General features: G+C 61.6%; 2 protein-coding genes across 3 annotated transcripts in view; one reads left to right on the top strand and one right to left on the bottom strand.

Moving 5' to 3' along the window:
* Positions 1 to 2,401, top strand: part of IZUMO4 (IZUMO family member 4) — a 10,998-nt gene extending 8,597 nt beyond the window's left edge. Inside the window, exons 2-9 of the mRNA XM_034998190.1 lie at positions 19 to 99; positions 192 to 263; positions 559 to 585; positions 681 to 756; positions 898 to 945; positions 1,030 to 1,044; positions 1,294 to 1,311; positions 1,853 to 2,401. Coding sequence (XP_034854081.1) covers positions 19 to 99; positions 192 to 263; positions 559 to 585; positions 681 to 756; positions 898 to 945; positions 1,030 to 1,044; positions 1,294 to 1,311; positions 1,853 to 1,943 — 428 coding nt within the window. The 3' untranslated portion in view covers positions 1,944 to 2,401. The remainder of the gene's footprint in view (positions 1 to 18; positions 100 to 191; positions 264 to 558; positions 586 to 680; positions 757 to 897; positions 946 to 1,029; positions 1,045 to 1,293; positions 1,312 to 1,852) is intronic.
* A 919-nt stretch (positions 2,402 to 3,320) lies between these two features.
* The window catches only part of AP3D1 (adaptor related protein complex 3 subunit delta 1), a 37,397-nt gene continuing 18,733 nt past the window's right edge, over positions 3,321 to 21,984 (bottom strand). For both annotated transcript variants that reach the window (XM_034998606.1, XM_034998607.1), the window contains 27 exons: positions 20,974 to 21,103; positions 19,999 to 20,138; positions 19,779 to 19,852; positions 19,424 to 19,473; positions 18,289 to 18,338; positions 17,823 to 17,871; positions 17,165 to 17,310; positions 16,937 to 17,085; positions 16,639 to 16,869; positions 15,958 to 16,189; positions 14,866 to 15,011; positions 14,482 to 14,623; positions 13,719 to 13,790; positions 12,972 to 13,047; positions 12,331 to 12,533; positions 11,992 to 12,065; positions 11,726 to 11,897; positions 11,336 to 11,395; positions 10,747 to 10,863; positions 9,677 to 9,820; positions 9,262 to 9,309; positions 8,700 to 8,889; positions 8,351 to 8,439; positions 8,185 to 8,270; positions 7,636 to 7,757; positions 7,464 to 7,543; positions 3,321 to 4,374 (listed from right to left, as the gene is read on the bottom strand). In XM_034998606.1, the coding sequence (XP_034854497.1) occupies positions 4,279 to 4,374; positions 7,464 to 7,543; positions 7,636 to 7,757; positions 8,185 to 8,270; positions 8,351 to 8,439; positions 8,700 to 8,889; positions 9,262 to 9,309; positions 9,677 to 9,820; positions 10,747 to 10,863; positions 11,336 to 11,395; positions 11,726 to 11,897; positions 11,992 to 12,065; positions 12,331 to 12,533; positions 12,972 to 13,047; positions 13,719 to 13,790; positions 14,482 to 14,623; positions 14,866 to 15,011; positions 15,958 to 16,189; positions 16,639 to 16,869; positions 16,937 to 17,085; positions 17,165 to 17,310; positions 17,823 to 17,871; positions 18,289 to 18,338; positions 19,424 to 19,473; positions 19,779 to 19,852; positions 19,999 to 20,138; positions 20,974 to 21,103 (3,168 nt within the window). In that variant the 3' untranslated portion in view covers positions 3,321 to 4,278. The remainder of the gene's footprint in view (positions 4,375 to 7,463; positions 7,544 to 7,635; positions 7,758 to 8,184; positions 8,271 to 8,350; positions 8,440 to 8,699; positions 8,890 to 9,261; positions 9,310 to 9,676; positions 9,821 to 10,746; positions 10,864 to 11,335; positions 11,396 to 11,725; positions 11,898 to 11,991; positions 12,066 to 12,330; positions 12,534 to 12,971; positions 13,048 to 13,718; positions 13,791 to 14,481; positions 14,624 to 14,865; positions 15,012 to 15,957; positions 16,190 to 16,638; positions 16,870 to 16,936; positions 17,086 to 17,164; positions 17,311 to 17,822; positions 17,872 to 18,288; positions 18,339 to 19,423; positions 19,474 to 19,778; positions 19,853 to 19,998; positions 20,139 to 20,973; positions 21,104 to 21,984) is intronic.

The following is a 21,984-nucleotide window of genomic DNA, read 5'->3' as shown; positions in this document are numbered from 1 at the left end:
GCCTCCTCCCGCCCCCAGCCCAGGAGAAGCTGGACCAAGTGGCGAATGCCGTGTACCAGAAGATGGATCAGCTGTACCAGGGCAAGATGTATTTCCCCGGTAAGCCGGCGGCAGCCACGCGCGGGGAAACGGAGACTGCCCCCCTCTGCCCACCGCCGGGGCCTGACTTCCCTCCTGCCCACCCCCATCAGGGTATTTCCCCAATGAGCTGCGAGCCATCTTTCGGGAGCAGGTGCACCTCATCCAGAATGCCATCATCGAAAGTGAGCAAATGAAGGGCCTGGGGGTGGGTGGAGGAGGGCCACAAAGGGGAGAAGGGCAGCTCCCCGGGAAGGGCCCCTTCCATCCCGGGCGCATTGGCAGGGCTTCGTGGATAAACCCCACCCCTCCCTGCCCCCTGGCCCTACCGGACCCTGGAGGCATGGGTGAACACCGCTGCTGCCCTCCCACAGCGGTTTGCTCCCTCCCAGGCTGAGCGCCACCTGGGTGGGTCTTGGGCAGGGCAGGAAGGGTGGGCCGGAGCAGGGCAGACAGGTTGGTCCTCTTGTCCCCACACAGGCCGCATTGACTGTCAGCGTCACTGTGGTGAGTGAGCCCCGTGCAGCCCGTGGGGCCCAGCGGTGGCCGCCGCCCCGGAGGCCGAGGCGGGGGAGCCTGCGGCGGTCTCTCCTGTGTTGCAGGCATCTTCCAGTACGAGACCATCTCCTGCACCAACTGCACCGACTCGCACGTCGTCTGCTTTGGCTACAACTGCGAGTAGGGCTCAGGCTGGGGTGGGGGCCCCAAGCCCGAGGCCAGCCTGGGACCCTCCTCCGCCCCTCCCTGGCCTTCCAGCACCCGGGGAGGGCAGGGTTCTGGCCCCGGGGCCTCCCCATCTCCGCGCCCGTGCGCCCGCAGGTCGTCAGCACAGTGGGAAGCAGCCGTACGGGGCCTCCTCCTGTACATGTGAGTTGGGGCAGCTGGGCTCCGGGAGGGCACCCCGACCCCCAGCCCTGCCAGCCCCCGAGTCCAGCCCTGCTGTCGTTGTAGAAATAAGTGGCACAAGTACGTGAGTTTCATCCGAGGCAGTGAGTGTGCTCGTGAGCGCTCGTGGGTGAGTGTGAGCCGGCGCAGCCACAGGAGTGGAGCCTGGCTCGAGTGCCCGCGACCCCAGCCGCTCCTTCCGCGAGCGTCTCTGGGTTCAGCAGGCACAAGGGGGGCAGGACAGTGGTCAGAGCTGGGGAGGGCCCCCGTGACGGATCTGCCCCAGTGGAGGGACCTGAGGGCCAAGTGGGACCCTGTCGTGTCTTTCAGACAGGACACGAACAGAAGGTAAGCCACCCCCTCACCCCCCCGCCTGTCCTCGCCAAGCTCTGACCAGGCCTTCTGAAAGGGAGGTGGGGACGAACAGGGAGGGGTTGGAGAGGGCAGACACAGCCGGCAGGGATCTCTGCACCTGGGACAAGCCAGATGTCTCCTCTGCAACCACAACCAAGTGATCACTTCGTGAATAAACATCAGCTCCTCCTCCCCTGGATGCACAGAACCACTCTAGCCTTGTGAGTGGCCCAGAGGAGGGAGGCTGGGAGCCCCGGCGGCTCCGTACACAGGGGTTGAGCCTAAGCCAGAGATCGAAGCCCAATGGCCAATCTGCCCAAGCCCCCCACCCAGTTTGTGCAGCCTGTTGTGGGAGTGTTGGGCGTAACCCCAGTGCTGTCTAGAGGAGTCAAACAAGCCAGGGCCTCCAAGCTGAGCTTTGAGGGTCTTGTCTGCAGCCCTGTCACAGGCCCCAGGGCCCCAGCAAAGACTCGGGGGGGGGGGGTGAGGTGGAGCAGGGACAGAAGGGCTGAGGGCACCCGTGTCTCCCCAACAGTCTGATATCACCAAGCTTCACGTGTCTCGAGCCCCCACACCTGGCCAACCTGACTCTGGAAAATGCTTCCGAGTGCTTGACACAGCACTGACAGCCCCCGGGTTTGCCAGACCGGCCTTCGCCTGGAGGTGGAGCCAGGACACAGCTGGACTGTCCCAGCCTGACCCCACGGAGCAGGCCTGCTGCTGCCTCAAGTCCCTCCGCTCCCATCAGAGCCTGGGGGCCCCCGGGAGGGGTATGCAGCTTTGTTGGGCGGGGTCACAGAGCTTTTAGATGCAATTATTAAATGTCCCTGATGTTTCTCATCACAGCGGTCCTTCTCAGGGCAACGGGGGCAGGACTGAGGGCCCAGGGACGTCCACGCCCATTTCAGTGCAATCCATCTAAACACATCCGGGCAGACTTGGATGGACAGGAGTTTGTGGGTGGATGGGTGCTCCTGAGGACTCAAGGTGAGACTGCAGTTTGGTGAAAGCCAGGGCCAGCTTGGGTATCTCTCGGGGTTCACGCCACGCTGGACTAAACCTGAGCCACAGGAGCACGGGAACTGTCCCCTGGCGTCGTTTCCTTCTGCAAAGCCTCCACGTGGCTCACGAGAGGCTCCAAGTGCTTGATCTGCACGGCAGACCAGCAGGGGCTCGGGCACCAGGGTCCCGCTGGGAGGTGGCCTCGTGCCGGGAAGTGCTGCTGGCAGCGGTCTGTCCAGGTCAGGAAAAGTCCGCGGGGCAGGTGGGGAGCGACATGCTGGCGGGCTGTGGAGAACAGCGGTCTCATGGGCCGAGCGCCCATCCAAGGGGATGGGTGCTGGGGGCACAGGCTGGTGGCCAGGCCAGCGCCGCGTCCGACACGGTACGGGACACGCTTTTTCCACTGAGAAGACGGAGAAGGCCTTGTGGCTGGTGCTTCTGGACGGATGACCATCAAGCAGGGACGCTGCTGGCAGGTGGGTCTGGCCAAGGCTCTCACGAGGCCTCGTCTGTGCTCGGGCTCTGCACTCCCCGCCTGCGATTCCAGCTAGGGCTGATCTGGCTTTCTGTCTGCTGACCCAGCCTTACTCATCCCGAATTGTCCCTTGTCCACGTGGGGTCAGTAAAGCCAGTGCAAACGTGGCCAATTAGACCAACGTGAGCAGGGCCTGCCTCGCAGCACCTGTTCCCGCCGCTCACCCACATGCCCCTCACTAGTGGGGTGCCCTGGGGAAGGCAGGGAGGGCACGTCCACTGTGCATCGCTGGTGGACCTCTGGAGCCCATGGGTCAGGCGGCTCTTGCCACACTGCCCAAGCTCGGGCGCCTGGACAGCGTATGGGGGTGACATCATCTCCATCCTGAGGGGAAGGGCGCATGGGCAGGAGGGTCAGGGACCCCCAGACTCCGGCCAGCCCCCTGGCAGTTTGAGGACTGTCCAGAGTCCCCGTGATACTGCCAGGCGCGCTCACCAGCACGGGAAGCACACCCAACGGATAACTGTCTGTTTTACAAGTTTATTGGATCATCTTGACACAAAATCATTACAGCAGCGTGATATGTCTCTCCTTTATCTGGGAATGTCGATAGCAAATCAATTCTTATAGAACACATCATACAATTCTGAGGTTCTAGAATCACCGCACAGGATTCTGTGATAGGTTACTCTACATGCTAAAGTGACAGTGTTCGTCAAAAGGAAGTTACGTCATTGAGGACCATCACCTCTGAGGCAGCGCATCTCACGGGCGTGGTCCAGGGTTCCCGGGCCCCACTCCGTGGGCTACATTCCAGAGGCCAGTGCCACCCCAGGAGTGCGCCTTCCCAGCAGCTGCGGGCATAATGTGGGACAGACCCTGTGGAGCATCCAGCGATAGGAAGGGCCTGGAATCCCAAGCAGTCCCACCGCTCACCAAACAATGCCGACGGACACACATCTCACTGAACAGGAAAAAAACCGTAAACCAACAGGGTCCAGGTCCTGCTCCATCAGGGATCCCAACTGGACCCCCACTGCGGGTGGCAGCCCCCCATCCGACACATGAACACGCAAGTGGGACGCAGAGAACACGACAGACAGCAGCCTGCACAACCCTCTGGCCACCAGATGTCCTGACCCACGGCTGGGAGGGTGAAGGGGAACGTCTCTGCAGTGAGCTCATGCCCGCGGGCAGGGCATCTGGGGGACTCGTGGGACTCAGACGGCCTCACGGAAGCAAGGACACACCACTCTGCGCCGTCCACGTCCACGGAGCACCCACAGCCCGAGGGCGGGGATGCCTGCTCCTCAGGTGGCCGGCCTCGCTAGCGGGGGCCCTGCCGGTGGGGACGGCGTCAGGGCTTCTCGCCAAACGGAGTGGCAGAGAATCAAAGTAAAAACAACGACAGGATACATCAACGCAACGCGTCACCTCGCCACGTCAACAGTGGCGCCCTGTGTTGGCGAGGCCTCAGGCCAGGCTCAGCACTTGGCCAGCGTGGCTTTGAGCTCCTCCAGCAAGTTGCTCAGCAGCGTTGAGTCGCTGCATTTCCCATCGATGGATACGGACTTCTCCCCCTGAAAAAGAGAAAACCACCACAGAATTTTGAAATACTACATGAAAACACTGCCTTGTGACGGTATGTTCATCCTTTAATTTTTCACAGCACCTTCCTCGGTGTTCTGAGAACCAAAAGGAGGGAGGGGCCCCGGGTCAGATGGAGTGTCTGCCTGGGACGAGCGAGGAGACCGGCCGAGGCGGACTGAGGACCGAGACCAGAATTGGAGAACCCTTATCCCATGCCGTGTGAGGGCTGGGCAGAGCGGGGTAATCCGGCAAAGCCCCACATCCTCACTGGGGACCTCGGGGGGAGCATCCAGAGCCTCGAAGATCCTGGAGAGGCCAGTGGGGAAAGCAACCTGTAAAGTTATCCAAGAGCTGCTGGGGTGGTTCCCTGACAGTAAGGACACACCCAATGTCCCCCTCCGTGTGCATGCACCGTGGGACTGTGGCTGGGCCACCCTGACAAGACAGACAGATGTGCGCTGGAACGAGACGTCCAGCACCTGCAGCCTGTGCTCACATCTGCACAGACATTAACATGGTCCCAGTTACTCCGCATCCAAAGACCCGGGAAACCCCAGCTCAACCCAGCAGAAAAGACCACAAAGGCCAGGCCAGGACGAGGCAGCTGTGGGACCGTCCAACACAGGTCTTCAAGCACCTACTAGGAGGATCCCCAGTGAGGAGTCCCAAACATTGTTGAAACAAACAGGAAAACAGAACATCTCAGCAAAAAAATGCAAGATCTTCCCCCATGGAAATTCTAAGATTTTTTTTTTTTTTTTTTAATTTAATTGACAGAGACAACGAGAGAGAGAGAGAGAGAGAGAGAACACAAGCAGGGGGAGCGGGAGAGGGAGAAGCAGGCTTCCCGCTGAGCAGGGAGCCCGATGCGGGGCTCGATCCCAGGACCCCGGGATCATGACCTGAGCTGAAGGCAGACGCTTAACAACTGAGCCACCCAGGCGCACCCCCCCCCCCCCCCCCCCCGCCCATGGAAATTCTAGATCCAAACACACAACCCTCAACATGAAACACGCACTGGGTAGGTGGCATGATGGCTACGACAGCCCCACCGGGACAAACAGAAGGTGGGGGCGGGCAGGGATGGGAACACACGTCCCAGATGCCTGTTGTTGGGACACCACAGGGACAAGAAGAAGAACCCAGTGCCGAGGAAGGGTTTTTAAAAAAATGATTGATTTACTTGAGAGAGAGAGGGAGGAAAGGAGAGCGTGCATGCATGCGAGAATCTTCAAGCAGACTCCCTGTTGAGCGTAGACCCCCATGCAGGGCTTGATCTCACGACCCTGAGATTGTGACCTGAGCCAAAACCAGGAGTTGGACACTCAACCGACTGAGCCACCCTGAGAAAGGATTTAAATAATAGCTAAAAACTTCCAAAATTTTGCAAAACATGTGAAAATGCAAACATTCAAGAAGTGAGCAGACTCCCAATGGCTAGACAGCCCCAGAGCAGTCCTGCCCAGACGCTGCAGCTGCCGGCAGAGAAACCTGCAGGGTGGCAAACGGCGCCCTCCCACCAGGAAGGGTTGAGGGCCGGGGCTCTTAGCAAGAATACTCGGCTGCAAAAGGAAGGGGCACGACTTTAAATTTGTTTTTGGAAAGATTTTATTTTTAAGCCATCTCTACCCCTAACGTGGCGCTCGAAATCATGACCCCGAGATCAAGCGTCAGATGCTCCGATGGAGCCAGCCGGGCGCCCTGGAAGTGGTAGGATTTGAAAACACCGAGAGAAGGTCCAGGAAAACTAGTCCGGGGAAGGACCCGCGGGGCCCATAGACGGCCAGCGTGTGGAGGGTGACCACAGGGCCAAGGGGCCGGGGTGGGGGGGCAAACGCTCAGCCCAAGACGCAGGAGAGAGAGGCTGGTGCGGAACTGGAAGGCACAGACGGGGAAGGCGGCAGGAGGAATCCCGGGCATGGGCTAAGTGCCCGCAGCCCCAAGAACACGTGGCTCCCGAGGACAGCACTCCCACCAGCAAGAGACAGACACACCACGTCAACACCGATCACAAGACAGCAAGAGGGGCTTTTTGTCTGACATCAAAGGACTGGATGGCACAGTAAACCCCGTGAGAGGAAGAGGGAACTTTGAGGGTCAAGACGCCGTGATGCTCGTCGACACACCCACCAGCAGACACGGACTGAGCCCCACGGCACGGGGAATGGGCAGCCTGCGCGCCGCTCACTCGGGGGTGCGGAGCCGGTGACCCTGCCTGCAGGGACCCAGAGGAGTCGGGACCGCTGCCAGCGGGGCCTGGTGACTGCCACGGGGCGGTCCACTCTATGGGCAGAGCACTCAACCATCTCCACGCACCCACAGGACGCCACCCGCCACAAGTGACCACGTCTGCAGCCAGGACACAAACCTCAACGCTTTCAAAAACCTGAAAACAGAAGCAGCGCGTCCTCCAACCAGAGGGAGTAGAAAACCATCCAAACACACCACACTTCTCAGTAACCTGTGGCTCACAGAACTGGGGACAGACATCAGGAAATGTTGTGAACTCTACAGAAATATGAAAATGGGACGTATGAAAATTTGTGGGGATCAGCTAATGGGCTGCTTTGAGGGAAATGTGTAAGATTAAACACCACGTGAGAGAAGCAAAGTCTCAGCTCCCACCTCAACCAACATACAAGAGAGCAAAATAAACCCAAAGTGGGCAGAAAGGAGAAAAAGTACAGAACTCCACAAAACTTACTTATTGCTTATAAAAACACAGCAAAGTTTCTAAAAAGTTAGTTTTATTTTGAAGTAGGTTGCACACCCAGCGTGGAGCCCAACGTGGGGCTTGAACTCACGACCCCGAGATTGAGACCTGAGCCGAGATCAAGAGTCAGACTCTCTACTAAGCCCCCCAGGCGCCCTTAAAAAGGTCATTAAAAAAAAAAATTGAGGAAACTGATAAACCTTTTGCCAGGATGACCAAGAAAAATGAGGAAACACACACTGTCCACGTCTGGAACGAGGGGAGGCATGGCCACGGACCCCGTGGACACCAAAGGAGAGAAGCAGCAGACCATTCCCACGTGGACCCGACAGCTCAGGCGGAGGTGCACGCGCCCCCCGGGCTCACCTTCTTCATCAGGAGGCAGACGTGGTGGCCCTGGATGGAGCGACTGTACATGGAGGCGCAGGAGTCGACTCTCTCCACCACTGCAACGGAGGGGGTGCGTGAGGCCGGAGCCGGCTCGCACGGAGCAGGGGGACCACCACACAGGCGCTAAGGGCCACATCCCATCTCTTACCAGAAAAATGGTGGTGAAAACAGATCTTTGCCAGAAGGTTCTGGAAGGACATACTAATGCCATCGACTTTGATCGAGCTCATGCTCAGGTCCCCAGACTCCAACAACTTGGCAAAGGCGTCACTGCGGGAAGGACACAGCACAGGGAGGCTGAGGACAGGCAGGCTCCCCAGCCCCCTCCAGGTGGTACCTTCCTTTGGGTGTCTGCAGCGCCGGGTCTCTGAGAGTCCTAGGAGAGGCCATGGACTAACCCATACCGCCCCCCAAATTCCCATGTTGAATCCTGACCCCTAGACTTCAGAATGTGACTGTTTTTGGAGACAGGACCCTAATCCAATATGACCAGTGTCCTAAAAAGAGCAGGTCAGGACACAGACACACACGGAGGGACTGTGGGATAAGGCGGGGTCCACGCCAGCCTCTGGCCCTGGGAGAGAACCAGCCTCTGGCCCTGGGAGAGAACCAGCGTCTGGCCCGAGCCAGCCCTGTGTACCCGCACCACCTGCGCGCTCGCTGCACAACGGGTAGAACGGGGGGGGCGGGTGCACACCTGTAGCAGGGCGTCGTGACCAAGTACGAGGTGCAGCTGAAGTGCAGCTTGAAGTCCAGCTTCTCATGGGTCGAGCCCTCGTCGTTCTGTGGGAGCAGGTGCACAGAATGAGCGGGGAGCAGGGCACCGTCCCAGGGGCTCCTGACACCGCCTTGAGCCCTGCTACCTTGGCAATGAAGGACAGGGTCCCCTTGAGCTTCTGGGCCATGATGATACTCTGGATGGTGAACACAAACTGGGCCTCGTTGGAGATGCCTGGGGAGGGGAGAAGGAGCGGGGCCCGAGAGCGGCGTGGGGCAGTGTCCAGCTGCCGTCCCACACCCTGGCGGGTGGCAGGGACACAACCCCACCCGGGGCCCGTCCTCAGTGCCGTTCACCTTGGTCAGAAAACAGGGCTCAGCCCGAGGGACGCCAGGTGACGGGGGTGGGGGTCCCGGGACCGGGTGGAGGGGCTACAACAGCAGGAGCCCCTGGCCTCCCCCCAGCCCCGGGCGTCCTGCCGGCGGCCCACACACCTGGGGGCAACTGGAAAGGCACGGGGACACCGTCGTGGACGGAGGAGCCCTCCGGCCGAGCCAGCTTCGTGTTGAGCGAGTCCAGCACGTTGAGCTCCATGTTCTTGAGGAAGCTGCAGCTCTGATTCTCCAGGACTACAGACACAGTGACCTGGCTGTCCTTCTGCAGGCTGCCCTGGATGTCGTACGTCTGCGGGGCAAGGTCAGGGTCAGCCAGCCTGCACGAGGGGCCTCGGGACTGCCAGCACCACTTGTGGTGCAAACGCAGATCATCTCTGAGAAGTGCCCAACTCCCTACACAAGGAACAGCATTCCGTGCTGCCTGTGCTTCCAGCCACTCCGGCCCTTTCTCTGACGGCCACTGGCCGACCCACCAGCCCTTTGCCCCACCCACCAGAAAGTACCCCCGGGCCCCTCTCCCCCCAGAAAGCCTCCAGTGGGGGAGGCTCTAGGAGCAGGAGCCCTGGGACGCACTCACAGCCTCCACTGTCCCTCCACACACCCAGAGAAAGGACCCCACCTGCCCCAGCCACTGGTGCCCTAAAACACCCACGCCACTCACCATTCTGATGTAAGAATTCTCGGCCAGGAGGCAGTAGCTGGACATGGGCTGGAAACAGAGGAGAACACTCAGCTTGGGCCAGTGAGAACCCGAAGGTGGCAGCTGCCGACACGACAGGGCCTGTCACGACCCGCCAAGCACTCCAGGCGGGAAACACGGGGACCTTAGAACTGGGGGCAGGGGGGCGGGGTGGGCAAAGAGCTGCCCCGGGTCCTGGACAACGAGCCTGCACCTTAGGGACTCCTGTCACGTGACAGCGCCGCCTCCCTGATGCCTGGAGCCCCCGGGGCTCACCCGCCCGCGCCGAGGCCCCACTGCCCGCCGGCCCGGGGACGCAGCTCCTAGACTTGGCTGGGCTCTCTCCCCGCGCTGAGGCCTTGGCAGGCCTGCGGGAGGCGAGTGAAGTACCCCTCACCGGGAGAGGCTCCTCATCAAGCGCGCCGTTCTCGACAGGCTCTGCCGCCTTGTCGCTGGGAGGCTTCTTCTTCTTGGATTTCTTCTTGTTTTTAGATCTCTCCTCCTTCTCCTTGTGCTTCTTCTTCTTACGTTTAGAAGATTTCTGGAACCAAAAGAGCAGATCAGGGTTAACTCTGACTTCTCTGGCCAGCGGTGCCCAGCAAGGAAGGCACAGACCGTGGTGGCTCAGGCAGCCGCGGACACACGTCAGTGACACTCTCCTGCGTGGCAGAGCGGACAGAGCGGCAAGCCCCAGGCCCGTGGGGAAGAGGCGAGCACCTGGGAACCCACTGCTCAGCAGGACAGTTGCTGCCCATAGGTACAAACCCATGGGGAGACCAGCAAGAACCCAGACACCAGATCCTCACTGCACCCAAGACAGATGAGAACACACGGCCACGAAGAAATCTGCCCACCCGTGTTCACGGGAGCACGATTCACAACAACCAAAAGGCAGAAACTTCAGTGGGTGAGCGGATACACACAGCGTGTTCCCCACGCGCGGGGAGCGTCCCTCAGCCGCAGACAGGAGCGAGGTGCCCACATGCACTGCCCGGGGGATGGACCCCGAGCCCACGACGCTCGGGGAGGGAGCCAGACACGGAAGGCCACGTGGGATGTGAGTCCGCATGGGTGACACGTCTGGAATAGGCTCATCCACGGACGGGAAGGGGGCTCATGGGGGCTAGGGGCTGGGGGAGGGGAATGGGGAGTGACAGCTGATGGGGACCGGGTAGCTTTTGGGGTGATGGAATGTTCTGGAAGTAAGTAGAGAATGGCCGCACAACCCTGTGGGCGTAGTCACTACCACTGGACCGTGTTCCCTAAAGAGACGACCTTTACAGCATGCAAGTGACAGCACGGCTGTTGTGAAAACCAGAAGCCCAGAAGCACACAACCGGACCCCACCCCCGAAGACCCCATCCCCCCCCCCCACGGGATTCGGGAAGCAGGCAACCAGCCTCATTCCCCCAGTCCTCAGTGCAGCCACGCAGCCAGCTCCCTGACAGCCAGGGCGGGCACCCTCACCTTCTCGGGGTCCCACTCGCTGTCGTCATCCTCCTCCTCGTCACCCTGCTCCTCTCTCCTGGGTTCCTCACCCTCTTCCTTAGGGGCAGTGATGACGGCATTCACTTCAGGCTCTTCCTGCAGGGGGCCGGGTGGTGGGGCTCAAGGGGGTGGCGGGGCCTAGGTGTCCTCCAGCCCCCACCACATCCTGACCCCGGCCTCTTTGGTCAGCACCAAGGTGTGTGGCCACCACACAGCGCAAGCGGCCGGCAGAGGGGCAGTCAGTCTGGGGGCCCTGAGTGTGGTCAGTGCCCAGGCGCCCAGGCCGCATCCTTAACAGGAAGCAACAGCTCAAGGCTGCGCCCAGCTCAGGAGCCGCAGGCTGTGCTGAGGGCCGTTCTTATAGCCACCGACTGGGCCAGACCACAGGCAGGGGACCGGGCTGGCCCACATCTGGCTGGTCTGTGCAAGGGCGCCTCCCAACATCCACACACCCCTGGGGCGGGCAGAGCCCAGAGGAGGTGTCCCTGGACGCCTCGGAGAGGCAGATCGATCAAGGCCCTGTGGAGGACCGTGCAGGGCCGGCACAGGCCGCCCCCCAGGCTCTTACCAGGGCTGGGGCTGCAGCAGGCAGCGGCGTGGTGGACAGCCAGAAGTCTAAGTCCTCGCCCTGAAACCACAGAAAGACAGGCCTTTGGCTTAAGTAGCAGGACAGGCTCCAGACGGGCACGGGCGGCCCCACCCCCAACCAGACAGGCGGCTTCAGCTCTACAGGACCCAAGTGCGCAGGGAGCTGACCACAACGTCAGGGCTGGGGCCCGGGGTGGCACTTCTAGCTCTCTCACGGTCAGAACAAGCAGCCTCAGACGTCCCGTGAACCACCAACCCAACCCACGGTCCACACTTCTTTAAAACCGCCAGCCCTTCCCCCAGTGTGACCAACGGGTGGACACAGAGGGCCGTGAAGTTCAGCGTGGGGGTGTCTGTGGGGCCCCCGTACCTCCTTCTCCTTCCCCTTCTCCTCTCGTTCCTTCTCTCTGTGCTTCTTCTCCTTCTTCTTGGGCTTCTTGATCTTCTTTTCCACGACGGGAACGTCCTCTTTGTCAGCAGACTTGGAATTGTCCACGTTTCTGTGTTTCTGGACAGGCAGCTTCTCGCTGTCAGCCAGGGGCCTGGGGGCAGGCAGGCGGGTCACAGAGTGAGGGGACAGGGACACAGAGGACACAGAGAGCCGTGGGGCAGGCCCGGCCCCGCCCCCAGGCTTACTTGTCCAGGTCAATATCCAGGGCCCTGTAGGGGTCATTGGGATCCTTGTCGTCCTCATCACTAGGAAGAGCGTTCTGAGGAAGAGAGGAGCTCTGTGTCCAGTCCATCCAGCCCCATGCCCAACGAGTCTGCGGAGCCCCTCACCCCCTTCTCAGAAAAGGACAACCAGGCCCACACTCAAAAGGGGACCTCATCTGGGGCAGGAAGCGAGGTCGGGATGTGCCAGGGTCTCCCGCTCACAGCTCAAGACCCCTCTCCGGGGCTTGGGGCACAGTGCGTGCTGGCTCCAAGCCTCCCTGTGCCCCGGGCGTGAGAGCGGGGGCGCCCCAGGGGGCTGACCTCGGGCATCTCCTCGGTGACGATGTCCACCTGCTGCGCTGGGGTGATGTCCTCGTCACTCTCTGTGTGCAGCGAGCCGTGGCGCCGCGGCTTGCCCTTCTTCTCCTTGTCCTTCTTCTTCTTCTTCTTCCTGTCCTTCTCCAGCCTCTGCCGGTGTCTCCGCTCCTCCTCCAGCTTCACGTACTGGTCCGACATGGGCATCCCTGTGGGTGCGCGCATGACCCGGTGCTCAGCCGCTGCCCTGCCATCACCCAGACCAGCCCCAGCCCTGAGAGCCATGTATGGACGGGGGGCCCCCCGGGGGCTCAGCACGGAGAGCCCACCGTGGTCTGTGCTAGAGGGAGGCGAGCAGAGGCTTTCTGAATGCCGACAGGCAGGCCCAGAGCAGCTGGGGTAGGTGGGGGGGCTAGGACTAGGGGAAGGGGAAGGAATGACGTGGCACGAGCATTAAGACACGTGGGCCCTTGGCCTGTGCCCCCCATTCACCCTCCAAGCTGGGACCCACCACAGCCAAGGAGGCCGCAGGGGTGCGGCAGAGAGCGCGCACGGCAGGCGGGAGGCTTTCAAGGCCAGGCCTGACCGCGTCTGGGAGCTAGGCCTGGCCCCCCCACCTCACTTACACTGCCCGTGCAAATACTTGCCTGGCACCTTCAGGGGCACCGAGAGGTCTATCTGCACCACGGGTATGTGCTCCACACCCGGCATGTCCTGGTACCGCTAGAGAAGCAAGGACCAAGGCGTTACTGGGCAGAGTGCACGACAGATGGGGATGCCGAGGAGGGGCTGCGTCCCAGCACGAAACATGCAGACGGCCTGGGGTGTGTGGGATCCCGCTGGGGGCGGGGGGCGTGGGGCGTGGCTCCCTACAGACTGGGGGACTGGTCCGTCAGGGTACAAGCACAAGTCAGAAAGCTTCCGCCCACTGTTTCTGTCTCGATCGCCTACTTAGTTTAGAAAAGCAGTGCAGGCCGGAACCTAACGAGCACTTGCGCCCACCAGGACGGCCGGAGTCAGAAAGCCAGACGTGACAGGAGCTGGTGAGGGTGCATGCGGCAGGTGGGGGCCGTCTGCGGGCCCTGAGAGGGCCGAGCAGAGTCACGAGGTGACCTGGCAATCCCAAGAGAAGCGAACCAAGAGAGCACCCATGTGCAGCTGTGTCCGCCTGGCAGAGCCTAGTGGGTGGAGGACACGGATGAGGGCAGTGGACACCACCTGGATCAAGAGCTGGAAGGTGAAGCTGCCTGTACTCGGTGTTGTGGGCGGGACCCACCTGGCAGCTGGGCCACATGGACCTACTGTGACAACGAAGTGCCGTCCTGCAGATGGGACCCCTAGGGGGTTGTGGGGGAGGAGAGCGTCTGTGGAAGACGACCTGGAACCAGCCTTACCTTCTGGGGGGACGGCGAACTTTTGATGTAGAACGGGTTGTTGGCCTGTTCCTGCTTCCGCGCTTCTCGACGCTGCAGGAACAGGATTCAAGTCCGTGAATGCACGTGGGTCACACACCCACCCTGCTAGGCCGCAGAACTTTACTGTCAGTCCTCAGCCAAGAGAAAGACCACAACAGGAGCAGGAATGGGGTCAGGAACGACCCAAAGAGGTGGGGATGACCATCTCTGTTTCAAGGATGGGAGCTCAGATAGGCTGGATAAGCTGTCTTGAGGCCTTTCAGCTCCAAAGAAGAGCTGAGCTGGGAGTCAGCTCCCATTGCCTGGAGATTCAGCCTGCACAGGGGTGGGAGGAAGGGCTCCTGGGGGGCACCTCTTATTTCAGAAAGGAAAGAGCCAGACACAGTGGGGTGGGGAGCTGGGGTAACACAGTATCTGTTCTTCTCCAGGCTTTCTGAATGTTGCACGTTGTAAATCCTGCACCCAGGAGGCAGGAGCAGAAGCCCCCGGAAACCAGGTCAGGCCCCCCTGGCTCTTCCTGAGGAGCTCTGGGCTCCAGAGAAGCCGCTTCTCATTTCAACGAAACCCAACCCAGACTTCAAAGGGCAGCTGAATGCTCCCTGGAGGACCACAGGGCTGAGCCCAGACCTGCTAGGACCACGCACAGCACACGTGGGCTCAGGGTTCAGCGTGCTCGAGCGAGGCCATCTGCCCTGGAGGCCCCGGTGGGCAGGAACCCTGCCTCCGCACAGCCGGTGCTCACCCGGGCTAGCTCCTCCTCATCTGCCTCCGGCAGCTGCTGCTTGGCATGGCGCTGCTCCTCCTCATGGAAGATGCCCTTGGGCTTCTCGTCCTCAGACTCGCTGTCTGAGGGCGGCTCATTGATCCAAGCATCCAGGTCCAGGCTATAAGACACAGTGAGGTCACAGGGCAGCTCCAGCATGAGTGCTCAGCCCTGGACGCTCACAGCAGTACACGAAGCAGGAACACCCCTGTCCTCTTGCAGACAAGGACATGAAGGCTAAGCCGCCACTTGAGATCACAGCTACCCAGGACAGAGACATCAGTCAATGCCCTGCTGCACTTTTGCTCTCGCGGTCCCGCCTGCCATCCCGGCCCATGTCGTCTGACCCGCTGCGCAGCTCACCCTTCAGGAACCGGGACTTTCTTCTGTGCCTTGGGGGCCACCGGATTCAGCTCCCCAGCAAAGAGGGCGCTCACTTCTTCTGCCACTGGCACGTCCTTGGCCTGAAGCTTCTGGATGTGCTTGACCAGCTGCAAGATGCAGGACGCCTGAGAGGACCACAGGGGAGTCACAGGGGGTCACAGAGGACTAGCCCTGAAGGCCATTAGGCAACGTGGCTCATTGCTCGGACCACGTGGATGCCCAGCCCAAGGAAGGCGAGCATGGAAGCCCCTTGCCTGAACCCTACTGAGAACATCCAAAAGCTCCCAGAAGCCATGGGCTCTGTGGAAGAAGCATCCAGTGAGGAAGAAATCAGCCCACAAATAAGACGTGGGGGTCACGAGCAGAGGGGGCACTGTTGTCCAAGAGAACCGCTTGGACAGGCCTGGGCGGCCCCAATGACCCGCAGCTCCTGCTTCCAGGAGACACATAGGCACCTCTGGATGCTGTTGTCTGTGAGCTCCGACTTAGGGCTCTGCCCGAGCGTGGCTCCCAGAGTGACTCACGGCTAGGGGACCGCGGCCACCAGCTGCGCTAATGTCATGCAGATGCTCTCAACCGTGGAGGACCGGGCCCAGCGAGTGACATTCAGTGCTCGTGTGCAGTTTGGAAACCTGAGCGCCCTGTGTCACCCACAGGGCACCAGAAGCGGCCTGGCCTCTGATGCCCACAAACTCCCACCCAGCTGCTGTCACACAGGACGTGCCAAACCAGCTCTCACCGCGGCGGGAACCCCGGTCCTCACCCACTGAGAAACCCGCTGCCAACAGGATGCTTCCCTCAAAGGCCAACGACACACCCTTACAGCGGCTCCCACTTGTTTGTTGTCTTGTGTCCCCTCCCCCTCCCCAGGCCCCACCTGTGGGCCAGCACCCCCAGCCTCCCCCACCACAGGTGGCCCAGATCTGCCCACATCCCCGGCTGGGGCAGAGCCCTGGAAAATGCATTTCTCCAAGTTGCCCTTGGGGAAAGGCAAAGCTGGGTGCTATTGGGAAGACACAAGCACGAGATATGGGCTCTTCCAGAGGTGGGAGCCCCCTGAGAAACACTGACCCGCTCCTGGACCTCCAGGTCCGCGCTCTGCACGAACTGCGGCAGCCGGTCCACCATGAGCTGGGTAACGTCCTGGGCCGCCTCTGGCTCCGCAGCCTGCTCCTTCTGCTGCAGGATGGATGCGTACAGCTTGACCACGTTCTGCACGTACACGGCCTGGATGTGGCCGGGCAGGGTAGTGACCTTGGGCCGCAGCATGGCCTCGAGGGTCTGGTGGGGCTCCTGCAGGTGCCTGCAGACAGGGAGGGCCTGATGAGCACGCTGCCCCTGTGGCTCCCAGCCCCAGGACCGCTCTGCTACAGGGTCACGTGGGCGCACTCCCCTACCCGGGGTAGGAGGGAGAGGACTCTAAGGAAGAGAACAGTGCCCGAGGGACAATCACACAGTAGCCGCAGGCAAAAGCATCAAGAAGAGCAAACAAAAGCAAAGCGACAGCACCATTTGGGTGACGGAGCGTCCGCAGCTGCAATGGGCAAGGAAAAGAGAAGAGCTGGGGACAGATGCAGCTGTCCTGGGCCGCGCTGGGACCGGCTGCTCGCTCGTTCTCGGGGCGGGAAACACGTGTGCTTAAAGGAGCTCTTTCGGCAGAGAGAAGCCCCAAGGAGGAGAGACCAGGGCGGCCAGCAGGGGCCCGGGGACACGGGTCTGCCGGCACCCCTCTCCCCCCGGGGAGCCACTCACTCGGAGAACTCCCCGCAGATCCAGGCGGCTGCGTAGAGCACCTCGCAGATGCCGCTGCGCTGGGTGCTGCTGGCCACCAGGTGTGCGCTGTCGAGCAGCGCGGACATCTGCGACACGGCGAACTTGCGGATGGCCCTCACGCGGATGGCCACGTCCAGCATCTGGGCAGCGATGAGGTGGCCGTGGCGGGTGCCCTCCAGCCGGGTCAGCTCCACCAGGACGCTGATGTACCTGCAGGAGGGAGCCCTTGAGGCGTGCCCCTGGCGCCAGCACCCGCCCCCCGGGCTGGGGCACGGACCACTGGAAGTTCGTGACGTGCTGGTAGTTGCATTGGCTGCAGATGTCGATGATCTTCGTCAGCAGCTCATCACGGTAGGTCGTGCCCTCGGCCTTGTCCACGTGGCTCATGAGCTTCTTGACAATCTCCACCAGGTTCTTCTTGGACACCTGGGAGCGGGTGGAGCTGGTGAGGGCAGGGCAGGGCCGGCGTGGGGCGGGGCGAGCAGGCCTGGGGCGGGGCACACACCATTCCGTACAGGAGGTCGAGGGCCCGCAGGCGGATGGACTCGTCCTTGTCGTCCAGACACTGCAGGACCAGGTCCTTGTGAGCCTGCACGGACTTGGGGTGTGTTCTCAGGATCTTGGACATGGCCAGCAGGCCCAGGTACTTCACTGCGGAGATGGCGAGATGTCGCCGTTAACCTGGGCACGCCCTCACAGGCTTCGGGGCCTGCACAGAAAGAGCCAGGCCGGGTCTGCAGCCCGAGCCCGACCACCTAGATGCGGTCAGAATTGGCCGCACGCAGGCCCCGGGGTCCTAGGCGGCACGCCGGGTGCCGGGTGCCCCAGTCTGCCCCTGACCGACCCAGACGCACAAGCCTTAAAGCCGGGGTGGTGAACAGCAGGCCACGGGCCACGTCCGACACGAAGCCCCGTTCTGTGAATGCCCCCGGCACAGTGGCAGACGCTGCTGGGCCCGCAGAGCTGGGCAAAGTCACTGTCCGGCCCCGCACAGGCCAGGTCCGGGAGCGCTTCCCTGCCCCAGACAGACCCGGCGTCAGGTGCGCGCGGGCCGCACGGCAGAGGAGCGTGAGCGCCTGATTGCCTACGAGGCCGACAGCCCGGGCGCCGCAAAGGCTTCGGGCGCAGGACCTACGGGGTGTGCAGGGCGAGGAGAGACTCACAGTTCTGATCGGAGTCTTCTATCAATATCCTCAATTTCTGAACGCAAAGCTGCAAAGGGGAAGGTGACGGTAGTCAGGCCTCCTGAGGCAAGAGTGCAGGCCCAGCCTCAGCCCCTGATCCAGCCTGGAGGCCCAGCGACCTGGGAGGGTGGAGGACGCCGCACCCCACTCAGCGCAGCACCCATCGCACAAGAGGACAGCTGCCTGCGAGCACCCACAGGACACACGTTTGGGGAACGCCTGCCGACGCACACGCTGACACCCCGGTGGCTTCCAGGGGCGCCAACGTTTGTGTCCACCCCCCCAACTGTCAACTGCACAGACACAGGCTGGCCAGGGCCCAGTGCCGGGCGCCATGCGTGAGTGACGGCTGCAGATGTGGGGTGGGTGGCCTATCCCCCGCCCCCCGCCCCTCCCCAGGCTGCTCCCGACTGCAGCGCACAGCAGTCTGCACCCAGGGACGTACCTGGATGCTAGCGCTGTGGTTAGGCATGCCAGAGGACAGGGAGATGAGAACTGAAACAGAAAACCTCGCCTCAGGAACTCGCCAAGCCTCACCCACCCACGTCCACCCTGGGCACTGGGACGCCACACCAGGCACTGCTGGCCCAACTGCTCTCCCGGGGAGGCTGGCTCGCGAGATGGCATCTGGCTGCTGGGGCTCTATGGCCGGAAGCACAGACCACAACCCCACAGCAGGCACCTCCATCCAGGGCAGGTCCGTGGAGCCTGGGCCAACCCCACCTGCTGGCTCTTAGAACCTCCTGAGACCCACCAGCCCTGCCGTGTACCAGGCCTGCTGCCTTGCCCTATGCCCCCAAGCCCCCTGCCCATCAGCGCGGGCAGCTGTGACCCTACTATATCCTGGGTCCCCCACCGACCACTCCAGACACAGAGACTTGCTCTCCAGGTCCTGCATTTGCTGCCTCTAGGCATTAGCCGGCCCCAAAGGCCCACCCTTCCTCTCCCCCAGTGTCACTAAGCCTCTCCCTGAGAGGCTTAATCATGGCTCTAATCATGGAGTGTGGACCCTGGGCCAGCTTCCTGCGAACTGCTCAATTTCAGGCTGCCCACAGGGCCTTGAGGAGGGACCATAAAGCTGGCTTCCCAACAGCTTCAGAAAGACAGACAAGCAATGAGGAGGTGAACCCCGTGGGTCACGACTCTGGCTCCAACAAATAATGTGGGTAGAGGGGCTCAACTTGTCAAGCGTGCAGAAACACATCAGCCAGCGCTGTGTGGTCCTTGGCTGGAGACTGACTGAAACAGGCGGGACTCCAGGCGGACTCTGAGGAGTGCCTTCTGGTCCCATCTGACGAAACCTTTTTGTAGTAGGTTCCTATGCTTAGAACCCACAGGGGATGGCATGGTGCCTGAGACCTGCTCTAAAACTCTCAGGGAAGAAGGTCTTGCTGACAGGTGTGCCACGAGCCATCCCCGCCTCCCAAGGGGATCCAGAGGGGGGTGGCAGGGACATGGGGCGAAGGATCTTGGGATCTTCCCTGCACTGTGGGGCCCCACCTCGGTGTCCAGGGTGGCAGCAGGGAGAGCTTTCCACGTGCCACAGCCGCCTGCCCTAGACCCGGTGGCTGGCCCCTCACCTGCGATGACTGTGTTCACGCACTCGTAGAGAAGGGACATGGCAGACGTGCTGGAGGGAGAAGAGCAGAGGCGTGAGGACCAGGACGCCTGAGAAATGCAGGGAAAGCGCACGTCTGCCGGCCCCCCGTGCACGCAGCTGTCACCCGGGTCAGTGGCATTCCCCAAGGGACACGAGCCTCCCTTTCTAACTGCCAATGGGGCCCTCTGACACTCGCACACACTGAACCCATTCCTGGAACTTTTCTGCTTCTCCACCACAAGACTCTCCCCAGGGTCCCCGTGCCCAGAGGGAGTGCAGGCCTGCAAGTGCCAGACGGCAGGGGTCACGCAAGGGCCAAGGGCTCCAGGGCTCACCTGTGGATCAGGTTGGTGAGAGGCTCAATCAGCTTCTTGCCCAACCTTGGCTCCAAGGGGGTCAGAGCACCAAACTAGGGATGACAGAGGCCGGTGGGTCACTCGGGGCAGGAATAGACTGCACCAACTCCAACCCCCACCCACACGCCCAGGGCGCTCCCAGGACACGCCAGGGCCTTTTCACTCGGTAAGAAAAGGGAAGTTCGGGAGGGATACTTGCCAGTTTGATAATTTTAATGAGGACCCAATTGTTGGTTGAGGAGGTCATCAGCTTGAAGAACAGTGGGGCGAGGGAAAGGTAGTTTTTGGGGTTGCGCCTGGCCAGCTCACAGATGACGTTGACCGCTGCTGACTGCACCCCTTTGAAGTAAAGGGGGGGACCTCCTCATCAGTAGGAGTATCATCAAAATGGAGGTTGCACCTTTATCCAGGAGGACTGTCCTCCTCAGTAGCCTGGTCACCCCTGCTTTGTGCCTGGCACTGTGCTCATCACCTGGGGACATGGTTCAAACTTCTTAAGAGCCAGGCATCGCCTGAGTTTGTGGGGCTGGTCCCCTGAAGGATCAAAGTAACCCCGGTGCAGGACATCCACCACGCCTGCCACCTTGGCTCCTACTTCCCCTACCAGAACTTTCCACACCCTCCCATTCTCCCCGATATAAGGCAGGTTCCCCCGAGACAAGCTGAACTTGCCTCACGCTTAGAGAAGCTGTGTGAGCTCAGCCCAGAGAGTCCTCGATGAGGGAAGGACTGACCGAGAACAGGAGGAAGGTTGGCATGAGCCCTGCGGTGTGGGACCACAGTCAAGGCATCAGAATACCCGTGAATGCCAATAGGCAGACAGACGGCCACAGCCAGGCACTCCCCCGTGCGTGGATGGCGGGTGTCTACTGAGTGAGTGCCTGGAAGAGGGGACGCCCAGCGCCCAGAGCTTGGGTCTACATCCCACACCAACAAATGGGACCAGCTCCCTGGAGACGTGGTGGATTCCAGGGCCGGAGCGGGGAAAGCAGAAGGTAAACCTGGTATCTCATGGTGCGAAGAAGTAAGGAGATGCCGTCTGTGGTGGGACACCAGGACGGAAATCCCAGGACCTAGCAGCCCTACTCTTCCCTTGCGACACCCTCTACCAGGTCCTCACAGATGCCGGCGGAGCCCTGCGCCCCCCACACCGTCCCACCGTGAATCAACAAACCAGGGTCAGGGTCCTCCAGTTTCTCTTTCAGGCGGGGGAAGGCGGGGCGCAGCGACTCGGGGTATTTCAGGAACACCTTGTACATGATCAGCACAGCCTTCTTCCGGATATACGGCTTGGTGTGCGACATCTGCAGGAGTAGAGGGCCGGTCAGCCTCCCTTCCACACTGCTACTGTTCCCCGCACTTGCCCTGCTCCCCTCCCCCAACACCCAGGCCTCCCCATCTCCACTGGCCACGCCTCACCTCCCCGCACCCGCCCTGCTCACCTTCCTACACCCACCCGTCTCCCCTCCGTCACCAGGAGGGACACCCTCTCTCCAGCCCATCTGGTTTCTGGCCTTCGAGCCGGGCCTGCGCCACTGCCCCGAGTGCAGGGACCACACAACAGGGTCTTGCGTGGAACTGAAACCAGCTTCCCCATGTCCATGACCCTAGACCTGCCCTCCCGAAGCCGAGACCCTTCTCAGACTCACTGGAACCCAATGAAGGACAAAGAGAGGGAGGGGACTTGAACTGGAAGAAGAGCCTTCGCCAGTCAACGCTGGTCTCCGACTCCTCTGGCGTCCAAGGCCTGTCCCCAGAGCAGGGTGCCAAGGGGTGTCCAGGGCTCCCCTCCACACTGGACCATCCCGGAGCTCTTGTCCTTCTGGAACTCTACTCTGGCCAGGAAGGCCGCTGGCCCTCAGGTGGGCACACTTACCACCTGTCCGGGCCCCGGGGAGCCACACCCCGAGAAAGCGCCCAGCCCCCACGACTCACTAGCGTCCTCCCACACTCGCAGCTGCCTTCACCACATCGGCAGCTTTCTGGGTCAGAAGGGCAGTATCTGGGGTCCTGCGGTGGCGGCTCGGAAGCCACCAGGGAGACCACGTGAGCGAGAGGGGGCCACGTGTGGGCAAAGCGACTTACGGTGGGGGGCAGCTGCAGGAGGCAGGGCTGTGGTGCATGGACCCCCATCTAGAAGTAGCACCCACAGTCCGAAACCACAAGCCCGGACCTACGTGTCCAC

Source organism: Mirounga leonina, unplaced genomic scaffold (assembly GCF_011800145.1).
Source record: "Mirounga leonina isolate KUSES-001 unplaced genomic scaffold, KU_Mleo_1.0 Mir_94, whole genome shotgun sequence".
NCBI lineage: Eukaryota > Metazoa > Chordata > Mammalia > Carnivora > Phocidae > Mirounga > Mirounga leonina.
This window is presented reverse-complemented; position numbering and strand designations above follow the sequence as displayed.